Source organism: Thermobia domestica, chromosome 12, assembly GCF_964235325.1.
Source record: "Thermobia domestica chromosome 12, izTheDome1.hap1.1, whole genome shotgun sequence".
Taxonomy (NCBI): domain Eukaryota; kingdom Metazoa; phylum Arthropoda; class Insecta; order Zygentoma; family Lepismatidae; genus Thermobia; species Thermobia domestica.
In genome coordinates, this window is record NC_137465.1 from 22,177,380 (window position 1) to 22,195,191 (window position 17,812).

Consider the following 17,812-nt stretch of genomic DNA (forward strand, 5'->3'; position numbering starts at 1 on the left):
ACTTTTATTGTATATTGATTACCGTGACTTTCATCATATATCTAATAAAAATATATTAGGTTTTTGAGAAAGGGACCCTAAAGCTACATAGTGCAATCCTATAACATATCCAAAAATTATGACAATCTTTCATTTTGTTAATTAGCAGGAAGAAAGGAAAAAGTACAGCAACATTTATCAAAATGACACTTTTCTTCACAAAAGTTTCTGATATTTGGCAGGGGCGTATTTTTTAAAAATCGGAACTAGCTTGCGGCATAAAATACATAAATTTAGCCTAAAGTTATACGATTTAAAAAAAAATTCGGAGAGGGGATAGGAACACTCTAAATACACCGTATTATCTGGGATTAAACAAACAGGCACGCACACAAATGAATTTTCGTCTTAAATATCCATGGTTATTTTCCCGTTGGAATAGTTAACAATTTAAAAACCCAAACCCAATCTTACTACGAGAAGAAAGGGGGATTGCTCCGTTCCAAATTCAAAACGGGATTTTCCCTCATCATTCACTGCATGATACTTGTTTTCATACTATAGTGTACATACTTTATATTTGAGTTTCATCGCATTTTCATTAACTTCCATAATCGAAATAACAGAACACAAACGAGATTTTACTTATTTTCACTTTCTATTAATTTATTTCGGAATTTGATTTAAAGCAAAGATTTTGTTGTAAAAAAATCAAGTAATTTAAATCAGACTTATTTAAATCAATCCACCCTGTTTTACGAGCTGTGGTTCTACTTTATGATATTATTACATTTCACTTTCCTTTCTTAAAATAATATCTTAATCTAATCTAGAGTATTATTATTTTGGTGCATGTCCAAATAATCGTACAGATCAATATGCTTGAAAACTGATATACACTGAAAATATTATTGATGCGTAAAACATGCAACAACTCAATAATAATTAGTATATATTCCTCTTAAGGCTGGACGAAACTTGGGGGGCTGGTCCCGTAGGGAGCAGGCGCGAAGCGATGCTGGGCACAAGCATAAACGAATAACGAATATGTTTGGAAACTACAGTACCTACTTATAACTTAAAAGCACTAACCTCTCTACTAAAGCCGGAAGTGTTAAAAATCTTGTATGAGCCACAAAATTTTTGCCATTAACCCAGCATCTCGAGACAATTGGACATATACTGAAGTTAAACCTATAAAACTTAGCTACTTTATAAAAATTTTGAAACGACAGGAAAAAGGGGCTTTTTTTCTATGCACGCTTTTCGTCGGAAGGAAATTTACTATAACTTACATTAATGCTTGTTGCTATATCATCACTTACTATATCAAGTATATGTATCCTTTACAAAATGATTACCTTATTAACTGAAGTGTGTAAACGAATGTGTATTGAAGCTATGAACATTCAATTCTTTGATAGAGTTTATTTATAATTTTCATTGCATCACCCCCCCGTATCGAATGGATTACGTTTCATTTGGATGTCCGGATGACACATTGATGTCTGTTTCTTCTAAAGTCGGGGGTTAGAATCTTAGAATATCATTAGTTAAGCCGCTATACTCTCATCGAAGAATACATATTTTCCACTATGACAAAAAAGAAGAAACACGAAAAAATCTATTCATTCAAAATTACTTAAAATTACAATTTTAGGAGGACCAATTTCCAGAATTATCCCTGAAAGGATTCTCCTATAAGCCTGAGTGTTATTTACACCCCAAGCCGAGATTCTTGGTCCTGAATGTTAAATTAAAGGACCTCTAGTGATTTACAAACCCGCAGCCTCTGCATCGATATATTTCAAAGGTTTGGCATTTTTTGGTTCTCTTTCACACAAAGTACTATACTCGGAATACTTGTAATGTAGAAATTATTAAAAAAATGTTTTCTTCAATTTCTACAATTATACTTAACAAGGCAAGTATTTCACTAGTACAAATGTTTAAAAATACATTTCACTGTTATGATGTTAAACAAGCTATCAAAAAGAGACTTCCTTTTGTATCAATCCGCTGCGTAAGTTGTGCAACACACACGGGTGCACACATAAATTACTACAGTTGTGCGTTTTCTTAGACCATGATTTAGTGCCACCGATACTAAGAGATGGAGTTAGTATCAACGTACATTGGACTAAAGAAAAGTACAAGCAATTACAACCTATTCTGCCATCGAGAACGGGCTTACCGATGAAGAACGCTGAAACGGACGATCAGCCATTTAGCATAATTCCCAGATACTCTCAATATTACTGCTATAAAATATATCACGTAATTTCTATTACTCTGCACCTGTCACTTACAACTCTATCTGGCGATAATCGATGTATGTACGTGAAGAATTCGTAGAGTAACTGCTAATGTTTCAGACTTAATCTACAGCCATTTGACAGCACACCATAGTGCTACATTTTGCAAATAAGAACAGAAATAAAACACAGAACTCCTAAACAACACTGTATTATTCATAAAAATAAATAATTTACATGTTAGGTCTTCTAACCAAGATCCTCATCACACATACACTAAATCTGTATACAATGTAACTAAATTACTATACAAGCCAGAAAAGCCTTCCTGCTCCCTCATTGTTCAGGATAAATAGCCAATAACGACACCATGTGAAGATAGCTTGAGCCAATCATAGACGCCCAAATATGGCGTCCAATAAGAGAACCTATCAAACGAACACGAACATCATGAATCAATATTAACATATAACCCCTGTATTTGTCAATAAGCGTTCTCTATTCTTTATACTCAAGCCTTTACTCCAGTTCATTAAGTACTTATCTTCTTTTTCTACCCGCCGTGCCTCCTTCCACTTCCTCGGAAACATACTTTCTTCATATTCTAACATCATAACTTTTTCCCAGTCTACCTTCTGTCCTTTTTCCTTGACATGTTCGTATGTAGCATTAATTTCTGTACTATATTTACATCACTCTTATGTTGTTTAATTCATTCAATCAAAAATTTATCTGTTTCTCCAATATATTTCATATCACAATCTAGACATTTTGATATATAACACCTTTCTTCTCCTTTTTCTTTCTTTCTTCTTTTTTACTTCTTACTACCACTAAAAACTACCTACTGCCTTTTCTTTACGCTCTCATATCCTGCTTTCTTAACATCTTTTTAAGAACTTCTATCTTCTCCCCTAACCCAATAATACCTTTCCAAATTACCTCTTTACCTTCCTCTCCATTTTCATCATTCCCGAAACCCACAGAAGCTTTAAAAATATCTCTTCTGCTATACCCATTCTCATATAACTGCTTTTCAAACTCTTCAATGTTGTCCTCTACATTTTTGTTACTAATGTTGGTAATTCGTGTCATCATATTTCTTATAAAATTAGATTCTGTGCTATGTCCACACTACTTTTCTAATTACAATAAATACCCGCATTGCATTCTTTCTGGTACCCTTATTTTCTAATTCTCCTCCCTTCTTTACTCATCAAAATATCCAAATAACAAAAAATACATTCCTTCTCTAACTCGAGCTCTAACTCTATGCCTTTTTCCTTATCCTAAATGATTTTTACAAAATCCAATAACCCTTACTTAGACTCTTCCCAAATTCCAAAACAGTCTCAACACACCTACACTAATACCTAATCATTCCTTCTTCATTACCTTCTTCTAGCATACATTCATAATGATATCTGATAACATAGGGCTTATCTTAGACCCTATAATCAAACCTACCTTAATTCTATATATGTCACTTTTCAGTGTACAAAAAATAAGATCCCACAGGTTGAGAGCTTTTCTTACGTTCTCCCGTTTAAAATTTTTCATACTTTCTTCCCCCATGGCCCCTTAATATCATGCAATATGGAACCTAAACTAAGGAGCACAGCTTTGACATCCAGACTAAACAAAATACAATTGTTTTCAATTACAGCATTAGTTATGTAGTCTATTACCTCACTATATTCCTTAACTACCAATGAGTCCTGTCTCTTATCCACTTTAAAACTGGTATCAATTCACTCTCCAATGGTTTAAATTAATTATTCTTACAATCCATCACTATTCTTAATTTCACTTTTTTCTTGTGAAACTTTGGAAAACCTTTTAACACTGATATTCTCCGTTTTTCATTTACACACTTTTTGATCCCTTTTTCTTTATTTCTTGTATGATCTCTTCTTTCTTCTTATTCACTAATTCATACTGACCATCTATTAATTCCTTAACCTTGTCATTATACCACCACCCCTGACAAATAAAGAGAATTATATGTTAATGCTCATTCATGATGTTTCTCCCGTTATTTTGAAATGTTCTCTTATTGGTTGAGTAGTCATATTTTTGGGTTTCTATGATTGGCTTAGGCTGTCTTCAACAGACGTCGTTGACTGGCTATTTCTTCCGACCAATGAGGAAGAAGGTAGGTTTTTGTGGCTATTATATTAGTATGGTTGCATTATATAGAGAATTTGTATATGTCTAATACTCCTTGTAGACGATCCAAGAAAGCTTGAACAAGACTCTTGTTCAAGACCATTCAAGAGTATTTGATGAAAAAGAGGCCAGCACTGACGTCATTTTTCTCTTGAATTCAATAGTTTCATTCAAGAAATTTCGTTTCGGTCCTGTTCGAAACAATGCAATTCAAGAGCATTCAGGAGCCAATCAGCACCCGAGTTGATTGCAGGAAAATACAAAACAACTATGATGGCGTCGTGAGACAGAGCAGCAGTTCAATAAATATATTATTATTACTCTTTTTCACAATTATCTGATATTGAAGGTATGCATTATAATAATAATAAAAAGCAAAAATCCGCACTGAAAGATATTGTTAGTATTATTGTGATAATATAAATGATTTAATGTGGGTAGTTACAGTGCTTGCATGCTTATAACTATTGTTAAATTTTTATTAAGTGATAAGTATAAAAATATTAATTTGAGAACTTAATATACAAGAATATCGACTGTAGGTTAAGAAAGAGCCCATCAAATAAAATATATATAGGGGAGGGTGGGCCAGAATGAGACAAAAAGTAGTAAATCAGTAATATTTTGTTTAATCGTGTCTATAAAATTAAGAACCTAAGTTATAATGAGAATTTGGTTCATTGTGCACATAAAGCATGTATTTCCAAACAAATATCGGTTAAAGTAAGGAAGTGACGATAAATCGAAAAATAGTCTCCGTTTATCTCATTGTGGCCCATCATAGGGCCGCAATGAGACATGCCATGGACCACAGTGAGACATAGTAAGGAATAAAAACAAAAACCAAAAGTAACATGGTCTTACTAATAAAAACAAAGCAACTTATGGTTTCTCTTGCGAAACAATATAATTTTAAACTGTTACGGCTCGATATGCGCTTACATAGTTAACGGATGTTAAGCAAATCGAAGTTATTGTCGAATGTCACAAAAGATTGCAATCTCTTTGTGGATTCTAAACGTTTCGGATTTGGGAATATCATTTTCACATCGGACAGATGAACTAATGGTTCATATTTTACGCACTTTCTAAAAAACTAACTTGTAAATCATTATTATTGTCTTTTGACATAATAACCTTTGCGATGTAAAAAATGTTTCTAGATCACGTGAAGTCAACCAACACAAAATCATCAACTTCTGGATCACGTTCAAGCTCTTGAAAACCACTAGGATCAACGTGCGGAAATGTAGGGCTCGTATCAGGAAATTCTATGTCACCACTGCTTGATGAAATGTTATGGTCACATTCATCGTCGCTATCAGAGGAAATGAAATCATATTCGTTTCTTTTCTTGTTGCAAGGAAATAAACCTTTACACACACCTGATGATTTCCGTTTGCGCAATTGTCTTTCTTCTAGGTTCTTTTCAATTTTCTGTTTCTCAGGCGTATCAGTTGGGATTATGCTTGACGCTTTCGTGCGACCAGTCGCAGCTCGTTTGCTTTTACCAGCTTTAGGGAATCCTTTGAAAAGGACTGGACTGATAAATTTGGAAGTGTTACTTTCAATAGGGCTATTGGTTTATATGCCTATTTCTATACTTGCTCCGAATACACTAGGACCTGAAGAGTCCTCAACACTTTCAGCACAAACTACCATTGGGGGACTATCACTGATTGCTGGAGCTGTTGTATCATTTGAGTTATCACAAGGATCACGATCAGTAACATAACTGGTTAGAAAGTCATCAGCAGTGAATATTTCACTATCGAATGGAAGAATTCCCGTTGTCTTAAAGCCAGATTTGTTGTTTGATGGTGTCATAGAGCGTTCGTGAGCTACCCCAACACAGGCAGCAATATCGTAAATTGCCATTGGCGTTCCAGGATGATGCAGCAACCACGAATCGACAGCTGCATTATAATGATCTTTAAATGAATAAAACACACACATCCAACGCCTGTAGTTTGCTGTTACAGTGTGGTGGTAAAGTGACTACAATCATGCCTTTTTCTTTAGCAACATTCAACGCCTCAATACTCAAATGACTCTCATGATTATCATATATAAAAATGGTTGGATTGTCCTTTGAAGAGCCACTGTGTTTAATGAAATGTCTCATCACTTCAGGAAAAACTTCACCTGTCATCCATCCAGAGCTAGTAACTAACCCCAGGGTTCAGGGAGGGGCACTGCGAATCATGTGTGGCTTGAAGGTTTTTCGAGGGGAGATCATTGCTTATGACAATGTATTTCCCGATGCACTTAAAATACAGCATGTTGTAACCAAGACACCTCGTTCTCCACTCGTACTCCTACACTCGCTATTATCTGTAAGCATTTTCAAATATTTTCTCGAATGTACTTCCGTACTTGGTATCCTGCTACTTTAAATACCTCATCTTGTGTTCATGAGTTATTTACAGTATGCGCCTCATAACCTTTATTTATATATCTATATGTGACCAATTGTTTATAAGACAATGTATGTACTACTGAAGTAAAGATTATATCCGTGAACAAATAACTAATTATGCATTTAATAAGATGAACACAATATGCTGTAATGATCTTACCTTTATATTCTTTATTGACTGTCAGTACTACTGAATTCTATTAGAAGTGATATAATATTTGTGTTATTTAGACTTTTATCTTATTAGTGAACAAGTAAGTACTTACGACGTGGTGCTAAATCCGGGGATAAGAGTGTGACCACAACAAACGTCAAACATTTTTCTGGAGTTAAGTAAAGAAACCGATTTCATAACAGACGTGTAAAATAAGTACACCGTAACAACTTGAGATCACCATCATCATAAATATTGATTTAAGTAATAGTACTACTACTTTTAATATTAATAATAATACAGAGAAGTTGACTAAGTTAAAATGTATGACACAGGAGTGAAAATAATCAAATGAAGGAGAAAAGAGCTAGATTAATGGGGGGAGGAACTTTGTATCATTAGAATTAATATTGAAGAAACTAAACATTTGAAAATCCATATTTCTTGAGTTATAAATATATTTTTAGAATTCAGAGTCAGTACTAGAGGCACACAGTACAGAAAAATATATCGCAAAGACCAGTCATCAAAAAGAGAACAAAATTAATTAAGAAACTTCGTCAAGACGCTAGCAATACTGTACTGCCAGCGGACAAAGGCAACGCGACATTACTCATACTCACTGAAGTCTACAAGAAGATCTCGGATTTACTCAACGACTCGAATTATAGACAACTCAAGAAAGAGCCCACCTCCATTAATGAACGTAGTATTATCAACCTTCTGAAGAAAACCAACATACTAGAAGAAACACGCACAAAAATTACGCCACATAATTGCCAACCGCCGAGACTGTATGGGCTTCCGAAAGTACGCAAGATTGACATTCCAATTAGACATATTCTTTGGGCGATTGGAAACCCAACTTACTGTGCGGCTAAGTACCTGACTACCCTTCTTTAACCGCTAATAGGACAGTCTGCAAAGCACGTCAAGAACTCATGTGAATTCCTGGAAATATTGAACACGATACGCATTTCTCCAGACGACATCCTAGTCATTTTTAATGTGGTCTCTCTGTTTACTGGAGTCCCAGTATAAGACACGTAACATTTAATCAGTGAGCACTTTCGCCGGGGACTGTTGATTTATTCAAGATCACAATAACTTCCACATATTTCCTCTTCGACGGACAGTACTATGAACAAACGGACGACGTTGCCATGGGATCACCAGTGTCAACCTTTTCCTAGAAAGCTTCGAATAGAAAGTGCGAGAATCAGCACCATTAAAGACATCGTGTTTCTATAGATATGTTAAAGATACCTTTGTTATCTGGCCTCGTGGGAGAAATGCACTGCGATCGTTCCTTGAATTTCTCAAGAATCAACGCAGCAACATCAAAGGCTGCATACAATTTCTAAACATCCTCATTCGTCGCAAACCTGATGGAAGTCTGGGCCACAGTGTTTACAAAAAAAAAAAAAAAAAAAAATACCAACACTGAACATTATCTTAATGGAAGCAGCTTTCACAATACACCAAAAGGCAATACAGTCACTAGCACGCTTGCGCTTAGAGCAAAATCATCTGGGACCAAGAAAGCTTCTGCAGTTAACTTGCACATCTCACGAAGACCATACTGGAGAATGGATACAATGAAGATGACATTCGATTGGTCCTTAAAAGGACCTTTTTCAGTAAAGAGACCACTACAGAATCTGAGGATCCAGTCAACATTGCAGTCCTGCAATACACTGGGAAGCTATCTGGAAAAATTCCTAGGAACATGAAGAGACACATCAAAATCATACACAGACCGCCTAACCTAACATAACCTACTCCGTCCAGTTAAAGACGATTTGGGTCTTAAAACACCAGGAGTATAATGCATTCCCTGCGAATACGGGAAAACTTACATAGTACAAACAGGACGAACAACAGAATATCGATGCAAGGAGCGTGAGAGACACATCAAGCTGTTTCATCCGGAGAAATCAGCCCTGGAGGAACAAAGTACAACGGGACAAAATTTTATTTTCAGACACGAAAATTATTTTAAAGAGCTCAAACCACTGGGATAGGATAATTAAACAATCTCTTACTATAATACAAGAACCCAACAATATCAACAGGGGTACAGGATTTAACCTTACCCAGACATCGGCACCATTCATAAAGAAAGCATATATGAATACGACCAATCAGCGTCAAGCTATAGGCCATGCAATCAGAGACACTGATTCTTAAGTCCAACCCCCTTACCTTTCCTATATATAATACACACGAACTGGTGTCAGTATAATCACCCTGAAGACAAGAACGGTGTCAGTTCTTGAAACGTCGACTCTATCGTCGCACTTCACCTGGTTGATATCCCTAGAACATCTCTATAATTTATTGCATTTCTGCGTAATGTGTGTCTTGAATGCAAAATTGCAAAAAAGTAAAATTTCAAATTCTAATCAATTTCTGCCGTGAATAAAATAATAACCACTTGAACGTATAAGACATATTCTAAATTTGGCACAATTAGCCGGCATCCCACGTAGGAAGAACTGATTTGGACACGAACAAAAAATTTTCCTCTTCATATCATCATATAAGTCGAAACGGAAGGGAAGAAAGAAGTAGAAACAGGAAGAACACGAGTCGATGAAATTAAAATTATAATATTGGGAGTTAAAAGAGGAAGCAGAAAAGCGAGAAACATAAAAGAAAAATAAAGAAAAACATTTCATTTCCCGTAGGACTATTAGATGGAATACTTAATATCTAATCGTAAGCGTTCCAGTCGACAAGTTTTCTATCTATTCTTAGTAGTTATGAATCATCAGGGCTGGAACGCATAGGGTAATATTGTGTTAAATATAGGTAGATTACACGTTCAATTAGTTATTACTGAATCCACCAAAATGACATCAATACAATGCTAATAACCAACACATAGCTTAAAACATCCCAATGTAATGAGTTCGAGAATTCCATCCGAAACATTAAACATTACTCATCACTACTGTAACGTGTAATATTAATATTATACCTCTATTGAAAATTTTAATAAAGACAAAGAAAATTTTAGAAAATTGTCAAACATATTTCAGATTTAAAAAGGTGATGTGTCTATCCGAAAAGCTTGAATCAATAAAAACTTCATCCATTAAACACTCACTACTTCACACCACGATCCACTAAGCCCACTATGTACCTTAGCCTTAGTAAATTACTCTGATCTTCCACTCTTAGCCACCACTGTGGTCAACCGTCACCTATTATGTTCGACGTCTAAGAAACACTTGATGAAAATGACCATTATATATTTACATTTCTTATGTGTATTTATTTAAATGTAATACATGATTGAATTAAATTTTACGTTGTTGAGACGGAAGAAAACACAAAGAACTTTCACATTTCGTTTCTAATCTGAGTGTGAATCTATATGGCTAATTCCAAAACCTATATTTCCTCTACAGTAACAGCACATCACGCCATAATGATATATGCAGGTTGAATACTGGTTATAGCTTGCCTAAAGGCAAGAGTCAAAACTGCATAAAACAAAGTTTCAGTGAGGGTAAAATGAAGTCATTTCCTACACAAGTCAGTTACTGTAGCTGAAAGTCTTAACTATTTTCGTTCTTCATTCTCTCTTTTGTCTCGCACTTTCTATTAAAAGTATTCTACTTGAAAATCTTAAAATTTTGCGTTAATAAATTTCTTAAAGTCAATCATTGAAATAATTTAATGCTTACTTATTAAATAAACGTACAACAGCACACATTATATTAATAGTGTTTGCCCCAATTTCATTAAACAATTACAAAGTACCAGTTTCGATATTTCTCATTAAACGGTTATGTGATTAATTATTATTAAAACACAAAGAAAAACCCTAAAGTTATAACTTGAAAACATTTCGTTATAGAATAGGTATTGCTGTCTATACCTAAGCAAAATGAAGTATGGAAGTAATCTATTCGCTTGAAAAAGTCGAAAGAGACTAGTTAAGTTTTCATAACTTCCTTCTCTTTGTAATGTTATCAAATCCTATCGATATCAATTGAATTTTAATCCTCTTAGATTCTCTTACCTTGGGCTTCTTAACTGTCAACATTTATTTGTAGAATGGTTATTTTAAGTTTAAACATCCTATGTTTATGAACCCAGGCTAAAGAAAAAGATGAAACGCATAACAATAGTGCAATAAGGAAAGTGAGAACCAAATCAGAACTCCAAGAAATCGAAGGAATCTATCGCGATTTGGGACAGAAACCGTAGTCTCAATGCCGGAAGTGATCACACTTCCAGTGAGCAAACTTGACCCAATAACATGGTCAGTTTTCAAAGAACAAATGAAAGCGTTTTTTTAGCAGATCACATTATTTTGCCTGCTAATGTCATACAAAAGTAACAAGAAAAAACCTTTTATCAACAAGAAAAAAAGCTTTACAAACGGTACAAGTGCATGTTATGAGACACTCCATCTAAAGATATAGCATTCTGAGAAAAGAACTTTTACCAGTTAAGTTAATGAGCCATATAATAAAATAAACTACTTGTAAAAGAGGAAAAGGTGAATTTATGGTTGGTCTAGTAAGAGTTCGTTTGTGATACATCAATATTAATGATATCACAATAAGTGAAAGGATTCTGTAGCGTTAACAATCTTATAAAAAAAAAAAAAAAAAAAAACTTGATAATTCCGTCGTGTGATCCACGTTTGGTTGTTTTAATTACCCAGGTGTTTTGTATATAAACTAATCTTACAGTCTTACAGTTTCAAAACCGATATATAAATGAATATTAAAATATGCTTTTTATATCATGAACACTTTTTGTGTAGAGGGGAAAGATATAAATAATTCGGCGAGGTACTGTTCCCTGTAATAGGAAAAGAATTACCGAATACTGACATTACTCAGAAGCGTGTAAGTATTCAATCCTGATATTTAAGCCCTGGTGCAAGGTGGTTTATAGCAATTTACCATTACCTTTGCATAATTATCTCAGTGCCGAACTGTCTTACCTTTTACAACGGAATGCATTAGGTTGAATTATTTATGTGTTCAGATGTTTGCGATTCCAATAACACAGTTTAAGGTAAAGGAGAAATGAATACTTAGCGAAGTATTGCAAATGTTGAAAAGAAATATTTATACAAAACATATCTGAGGTGAAATAAACGCATTTAAACGTACCTTAGGGCCTGTGCATTGCTACCAGCTTCTCGATTATTGTTTTCTTGAACATCCTCTTCGTCATCGTTCTTGTTTCCAATAGTGGCATACATGTGACTGCTTGATCTTTCTGTGATGTTTGTAAGATCCGAAGATGTTGGCATGATATTACTGCGAAAACATTCGCCACTTCCAAATACATCAGCCGTTGGTAAACGCTTCACCAAACATATTGCTTTCGAAGTTAGTTTCCAATCTGATATAGTTTCACCTTCACTCCTTCCTAAAGCGATATTCTCTCCTTCCGTTGCAGTTTCTCGTTGCTTATGTACTGCAAGAGGGTCTTTATGGTCATTAGTGTTACTAGTACATAGCTTATAATTACATTCTTTAAATGACTCATTTTCTGTTTTTATTTCACCTTTAATACGATTGTTTTCTGTTTTTATTTCAATTTTATTACAGTCAAAGTTGAAATAACGTGAAGCCATTTCGGTCATATAAAACTGTTCACGTCAGAGATTTGAAACCTTCAGAAGTCAATGTTCGAGAAAAACCAATAGATCTGAAACCAATAAGAAAAATATTATTCGCTTTAACAAAATTTATGAGCGGGACAGAAGAAAACAACGGTAATTGCCGCATCAGGTGAAATTTAGTAGTGGGTAGAACTGTTTGTAATCACACTAGGGATGTAAAAAGTACTGAAAGCAGTACTTTAAAATATCCGAAATTTTGCTACTACTTATACCAAAATAATGATATAGGGGAGGGTAGTCCACAGTGTGACATTGTATACATTGAGACAATTAAGTTTCCTCTGTAGCTTTTCGAGTTTGACGCCAGGTGTCTCCCTCAGTTGCAACCCTATCAGTTCGCAGTCAGTTGCTTAGTCGGTTTGTGCATGGTGTGGACGAGTGAGGAAATACAGGTTTTTATTTTTTCACTTCTAAAGTTACGACTATTGTTGATTTAAGGCAATTGTTACAAAATGCCGTCACGTCATATTATATTATTGTGATGGCACAATTCAAAAGAGGCATGATTTGTTTCGGTTCACAGCGGGTGAAAGTAGTCACTCGCTCTTGTTAATTGAGTCGACTTGTTTTGTTAACCTTCTGAAAAGTACACACTGAGACACAGACATGTAGTACACAGTCAGATGGCGTCTCAGTGAGTACCATGCATAAATACGAAACATGTCACTAAATATATTTGAGAGCAGGCCTCCAGAAGTGTGCCTATTAAAGGAATAAAGCCTAGCCTATAGCTACAAGCAGTATGCGAATTAACGGGAACTTTATAGGGGGATGAAGTGTACATATATTTCAGAAATTAATATAAGGAAAAAAAAATTATTATGAATATCCAATCCATGTCTAGTTTTACAGGTGGTTTCGCCTCATCCTCAATAATTCTCACACTGGCTACAACACATTACTAATATTGTGATCGAAATTCTAGCAAGTGCGTTAAGAAAGATGCGTTTTTTAGTAGATTATTGGACTTTGGACCTATCTTTCTTTCCTATTCTTGAGTCCATCCCCTTTTCTCTCAATTTTCTAGATGCGCTACTACCAGTCGTTCAGGTTCATGAAGTTTGTCTACATAATCTTGATCAATTTATTAAAACAAGAGAATTAAAAAAATGGCAACGTATGCAAACAAGTGGCTGAACAACCAAGTGTTTTATATTTGTTCGAATGTAATCCAAAACAATATTTTCGCTCACGGCGTCATTGTCACGTCTGTTTCAAACGTTTACGCACAAGCTCTGTGTTACGAGGGCTGTCTAAAAAGTATCCGACCTTTGGCCAGAAAAATAGTTGCAAATACCTGACAGATATGGGACATTAATCCCCTTCAAAGTAGGCCCCTTGTGCTTCCACACACTTAGCCCACCGATCCTTCCACTGCTGGAAACACCGCTGGAAGTCTTCTTTTGGAATGTTGTTCAGCTCCGTCCTGGTGTTCCGCATTATGTCTTCTCTACTCTCAAAACGGGATCCCTTCAGAGGCGTCTTCAATTTTGGAAACAACCAGAAGTCACAAGGAGCCAGGTCTGGAGAGTAGGGAGGTTGGCGAACGGATGTAATTCCATGTTTGGCTAAGAACGTGTGGATCAATTGGGATGAATGTGCTGGGGCGTTGCCATGATGGACGTGCCAGTTCTTCGCTGTCCACATGTCTGGTCTTTTGCGCCGGACTGCGTCACGGAGTCGCCTGAGAACATCTTGATAGTACTCCTTTGTCACTGTTTGTCCTTCCGGTGCGTACTCGTGATGCACAATTCCACGGGCATCGAAGAAAATAGTCAGCAACACCTTGATTTTGCTTCGCACCTGCCGCGCTTTCTTCGGCCTTGGAGAATCGGGATGCTTCCATTGAGACGATTGTTGTTTTGTTTCTGGGTCGTACCCGTACACCCATGAATCATCTCCAGTTATCACGGAATTCAGATACCCAGGATCAGTGTTGGTAGTGTCCAGAATGTCCTGTGCAACGTCAAAACGGGTGTCTTTTTGTTCCAGAGAACAACTTGGGTACAAATTTAGCAGCCACTCGTTTCATGTTCAAATCGTCACGCAAAATTCCATGTGCAGAATCTTTACTCACTCCAACATCATCTGCAATCTCCCACACTGTCAAACGGCGATCTGCCATCACCAAATTTCGCACCCGCTCAACAATAGCTGCATTCCGAGCAGATTGGGGCCTGCCGCTACGCTGCTCACTCTCGACTGATGTGCGGCCATCTTTGAATCGGTTGAACCATTGTTTAATTTGTGTTACACCCATCGCATCTTCTCCAAACACCTGCTGAATCTTACGAATTGTTTGGCTTTGAGAATCACCCAGCCTTTGACAGAATTTGATGCAGTATCTTTGCTCAATTCGTTCAGTTATCTTGCGAGAAATATTAAATCCGACGAACACTACCAACAGCACCTCACTTCGCGACCACCAGCTCACGACTGGCACACGCGAACGCGGTGAAAAAATTCAAGCATGCGCATTAAGGTTCCTCCTTCCACCGTGCACGGTGGCGCCGCCTGAGAATCACTACATTGCGTGGAAAAAATTAAGGTCTGATACTTTTTACATTGGCCTCGTATCCGAAATTTTGCTACTACTTATACCAAAATAATGATATAGGGGAGGGTAGTCCACAGTGTGACATTGTATACATTGAGAAAATTAAGTTTTCCCTGTAGCTTTTCGAGTTTGACGCCAGGTGTCTCCCTCAGTTGGAACCCTATCAGTTCGCAGTCAGTTGCTTAGTCGGTTTGTGCATGGTGTGGACGAGTGAGGAAATACAGGTTTTTATTTTTCCACTTCTAAAGTTACGACTATTGTTGATTTAAGGCAATTGTTACAAAATGCCGTCACGTCATATTATATTATTGTGATGGCACAATTCAAAAGAGGCATGGTTTGTTTCGGTTCACAGCGGGTGAAAGTAGTCACTCGCTCTTGTTAATTGAGTCGACTTGTTTTGTTAAACTTCTGAAAAGTACACACTGAGACACAGACATGTAGTACACAGTCAGATGGCGTCTCAGTGAGTACCATGCATAAGTACGAAACATGTCACTAAATATATTTGAGAGCAGGCCTCCAGAAGTGTGCCTATTAAAGGAATAAAGCCTAGCCTATAGCTACAAGCAGTATGCGAATTAACGGGAACTTTATAGGGGGATGAAGTGTACATATATTTCAGAAATTAATATAAGGAAAAACAAATTTATTATGGATATGCAATCCATGTCTAGTTTTACAGGTGGTTTCGCCTCATCCTCAATAATTCTCACACTGGCTACAACACATTACTAATATTGTGATCGAAATTCTAGTAAATGCGTTAAGAAAGAAGCGTTTTTTAGTACATTATTGGACTTTGGACATATCTTTCTTTCCTATTCTTGAGTCCATCCCCTTTTCTCTCTATTTTCTAGATGCGCTACTACCAGTCGTTCAGGTTCATGAAGTTTGTCTACATAATCTTGATCAATTTATTAAAACAAGAGAATTTTAAAAAATGGCAACGTATGCAAACAAGTGGCTGGACAACCAAGTGTTTTATACTTGTTCGAATGTAATCCAAAGCAATATTTTCGCTCACGGCGTCATTGTCACGTCTGTTTCAAACGTGTACGCACAAGCTCTGTGTTACTTTACGGGATAGTGGGTGCAAGGCCGTAATCAGGATACGTGGCGCTCGGGGCAAGCATTGTTTCCAGGCCAACATTAATATGGATTGAGTCAAAAACATTAGATGTAACGTTTGAAAACTATTTATTTGAAGCCCTCCCAACAAGGCGCCACCGTCACATGCAACTATAATTTTCCCTAGGTTTGGTGGTCTGGTGATAAAATGCTTCTCGTAGTTTTTTAACTGTTCTCGTGGTTTCTTAACTTTGGAGAAGAAAACAAAATCAAAGCCGTACAAGCACATAGGCCATTCCGAAAATTGCAATAAAATATCTTCGACAAAACATTTATTTCACAGCATAGCTGAATTCCTATCTGTATCTACATTGCACTAGCAACTACTTAGTGTTGAAGTTTTTCCTTTCCATGAGAGGCCTACCTACTAGGAACAGCGCAGGTGCGTTAAAGAACTACTCGAGTTCCTCTGTGATATGAAAACAAATCTTACATATAGGCCTAACTTTTCCCATCCTGTGTAGCCTTTTTTGTATGCTTAGTATACTAATGTAGGGAACTTACTTCCTCGTCTTTAACATGCTTTCTTTATTTTTAGGTTCATTATGGTGAGGCGGCGAGGTATTCCAAGAAAGATAGGAAATATTGATTTGCAACAAATGGAAGAAGCAGTGAAATTGGTACTGGAACAGAAGTACTCATTACGAAAAGCAGCAAAGGAGAAGAAGCTGTCCTTTCAAACACTATTTCACTACGTCAAGAAGAAGAGAAATAATCCTGACGTCCCAATCAAGATGCAACCGAACTATAGTGTTCGCAAGACATTATCTGAATTGGAAGAAAAGAGTCTAGCAGAGTACGCCGTTCCGTGCAGCAAGTTAAGCTATGGATTGACAACAAGAGCACTACGTGAGTTGGCATACGAAATGGCAGTTAGAAATGAAGTCAAAATACCGGAAACATGGAAAGAACACAAATGGGTAGGTATAGAGTGGATGCGAGGGCTTTTGTACCGAAACCCAAACCTTAGCGTAAGACAAACAGAGCGCTGTAGTGTATTTAGATTAACAGCTTTCAGTGAGGGAAATGCCAATGCGTTTTTTGAAAACTTAAATGGGGTGTATAGTCGTTTTCCTCAGTTTGCTAATGGATCGCGTGTTTTCAATTTGGATGAAACAGGCGTAACAACAGTCCAAAAAGAAAAAAAGTCATAGCACAGGAAGGGACAAAACAAGTCAACAAATGTACTATTGGAGAGAAGGGAGAATTAGTGACACTGACAGCAATAGTCTCAGTAATTGGAACGTTTTTTCCTCCTGTAACGCTCTTTCCGAGGAAAAACTTTAAACCGCACATGCTAAGTGGAGCTCCTCCAGGAACCTTAGGATTAGCAAATTCCTTAGGATGGATGACAGCAGACATATTTCCAGAAGTTCTTTAACACTTTATTCAATATTCACACAATTCAAAGGAAAATCCGTCTTTGTTAATTTTCGATAATCACAAAAGCCACGTTTCTCTCCGCGTAAACGATATGGCAAAGAGCGCT

At 36.4% G+C, this 17,812-nt stretch overlaps 1 protein-coding gene across 2 annotated transcripts in view; it reads right to left on the reverse strand.

Moving 5' to 3' along the window:
• LOC145666359 (uncharacterized) overlaps positions 1-17,812 on the reverse strand; it is a 43,573-nt gene that overhangs the window by 16,125 nt on the left and 9,636 nt on the right. The window contains exons 2-3 of one of the 2 annotated variants that reach the window (XM_081733513.1): positions 12,118-12,661; positions 2,507-4,217 (exon numbers count right to left, since the gene is read on the reverse strand). In XM_081733513.1, the coding sequence (XP_081589639.1) occupies positions 4,184-4,217; positions 12,118-12,596 (513 nt within the window). In that variant the 5' untranslated portion in view covers positions 12,597-12,661 and the 3' untranslated portion in view covers positions 2,507-4,183. Of the gene's footprint in view, positions 1-2,506; positions 4,218-12,117; positions 12,662-17,812 lie in introns of those variants that run through there. The other variant, XM_081733512.1, reaches the window with a different exon arrangement.